Source organism: Macrobrachium rosenbergii, chromosome 12, assembly GCF_040412425.1.
Source record: "Macrobrachium rosenbergii isolate ZJJX-2024 chromosome 12, ASM4041242v1, whole genome shotgun sequence".
NCBI classification, from domain to species: domain Eukaryota; kingdom Metazoa; phylum Arthropoda; class Malacostraca; order Decapoda; family Palaemonidae; genus Macrobrachium; species Macrobrachium rosenbergii.
In genome coordinates, this window is record NC_089752.1 from 88288380 (window position 1) to 88290686 (window position 2307).

At 36.5% G+C, this 2307-nt stretch overlaps 1 protein-coding gene across 1 annotated transcript; it reads right to left on the reverse strand.

Annotated features, from left to right (window-relative positions):
* Positions 1–1486: 1486 nt before the first annotated feature.
* LOC136844134 (uncharacterized) lies at positions 1487–2020 on the reverse strand. The gene has a single exon (XM_067113148.1). The coding sequence runs from the start codon at positions 2018–2020 to the stop codon at positions 1487–1489; it is 534 nt and encodes a 177-aa protein (XP_066969249.1).
* Positions 2021–2307: the final 287 nt, after the last annotated feature.

Below are 2307 nucleotides of genomic sequence, written 5' to 3' on the forward strand. Positions count from 1 at the left end.
CTGAGGTTCTTTCTGGAGCAATTTCTTAACTAAAGGTAGCTCGTGTTTTAAAATCACTCTGATTAACTGAATATGATAAAACAAATGACTTCAAGTCATCCTCATGTAAGAGCGTCTGTCCTGAAGGACAGAGAGCTGAAATGCCACAGAAGATCACACATGAATCTTTGGAAAAACGACGATCTAATTCACTATTTAAACAGTCTAGGACTTCATACAAGATTGTGACGTGTTGTGCATGACTTGGCTCCACAACTCTCTGGCCAGTTGTTTCCAGCATGATAAAATCACGGAGCTGTCGAGGTTTTCTTGAACGTTTTCTTGTCACTGTTGGTGAAAAGTCACATTTTTTACAGAGTTCGTCAACCCTATTAGAGTAATTCTCAATTAAGTTGTAGTTTCTTACATCAGCTAAATCTTCACAAAGACAAGAAATAAGTTTAGCTGCTTTTCCAAGGTCTGCCTGTTTGTCCTGCAGCTGCTGAGGTACTTTATTTTTCCCAGAATTTCAGAGAAAAACTTAAATAAACAAGCAAATTCTGCATCCATCTGAGCAAGTAAACCTCTAGCAGATACAGCTCGAGCTCCAGTATCATCTGCGGAAGTCTCCTTCAAAAGTCTTATAATAAATTCCAGACGTAATAAAGCATTTTCACATGAGGTAGCCCGACACCACCAACGAGTATCACTGAGATGCTGAAGTTCTCGAATTTGTTCTTCAGGAAACATTTCACGCTGTATAGAAAGGAACTTCTCATGAACCACTGCATTACTAGCAAAGATATAGAGTTCTTCAAGAAGATTGAAAAATTCAGATGCTTGTGGTACATTCTTTGCAACACTTATCAAAACCAAATTGAGCTTATGACCATAACAATGAACATAATAAGCAAAAAATGCTTTCTCTTTTATAAGTTTCTGAACGCCACTAATTCCTCCACTCATGACTGATGCTCCATCAAGCCAACGAGAGAAGATTTATAATCTAAACCTAATTTTTCTAAAGTTTTCAGTATTATGTCTGTGATATATGCAGCATCCAATGAAGACATGGGAGTGAATGAAATAAAACATTCCTGAATACAGTGTGAGATTTCATCATAAAATCGTACTACTAGTGCTAATTGCTCAGTTTTGCTCACATCCTTGGCTTCATCGGCTTGAACAGAAAAGTAATGGCAGGATTTTATGTTTTCGATTATTTCTTCCCTCACAATTGATGCAAATGTATCAATCATCTCATTTTGTATTGCAGAACTGGTATACTCATTTTTGGACCACTTTTGACACGTTCAGCTATAACAGGATCATGTTTGGCAATGAATCTAAGAAGTTTACGGATATTTCCTGGATTTTGTTCATCGTCACCTTCTCTGTGACCTCTTTGTGCTATATTTTGTGTTACTGTCAGGAGTATAATCTCACCAAGAGTTTTTATGTAATGACGATTTTCACTAACTTTCTTCTGATAGCCCTCACTTATACTCTATTTAATGGATGTTTTATCAGTTTTATTGTGTTGGTAGTCAATCCACGCAGTATAGGAGGATTTGTGGATATATGAGCTCAGGTGTTTTGTAATGGCCCCACCTTTTCCTTGTGCCTTTTTCCATCGTCTAAAGCCACTCTTTACCATTGCATCGTCTGCATTGCCATAAGAAGGTGATGCAAAGTGCCTACAAGCAAAACATAACATTGCATCACGTTCTTGAGAGTACTCAGCCCAATCATATTTATCAAACCAAGCACTAACAAATGACCGAGAAGTGGTATTTCCTTCACTATGCTTAGGATACTCCTTTAAACGTGGTTGAACAGGTTTAGAAGTAGCAGAGATAGAGATATCAGCTGGTGCAATGTCTTTCTTCTTTTTCTGTATCTGAGATGGCAGTGCATTATGTACTGTGACCTTTGCAGTAGTTTCAGCATCAGAATCCCGTTTTGGATTTTTTGTCGAAGACTCTTCAGAGTCACTCTCCTCTGTTGCACTACGTTTCTGAATAGTAATGAACTTATCCATAATGCCTAGTACATATCAGTAAACATCTGTAACAAAATTTTACCTTATAGTTCAACTTGACTGAATACAAACTCAAATAGGTTTTATCATGAAACTGATAAAAGCAAAAGAACAAATATAAGACAAAAGAAAAGATTGATTGATTGTTCCCCAAAATATAAGTAAATGTTGAGGATTTGACTCGTCGGTAAACGGTAATAATACATATTTATTAAGAAATATCATAATGTTGTTTGTTTGTTTATATGCAATTTTTATATTGCTAGGAACCAACTGGACATTCCCTT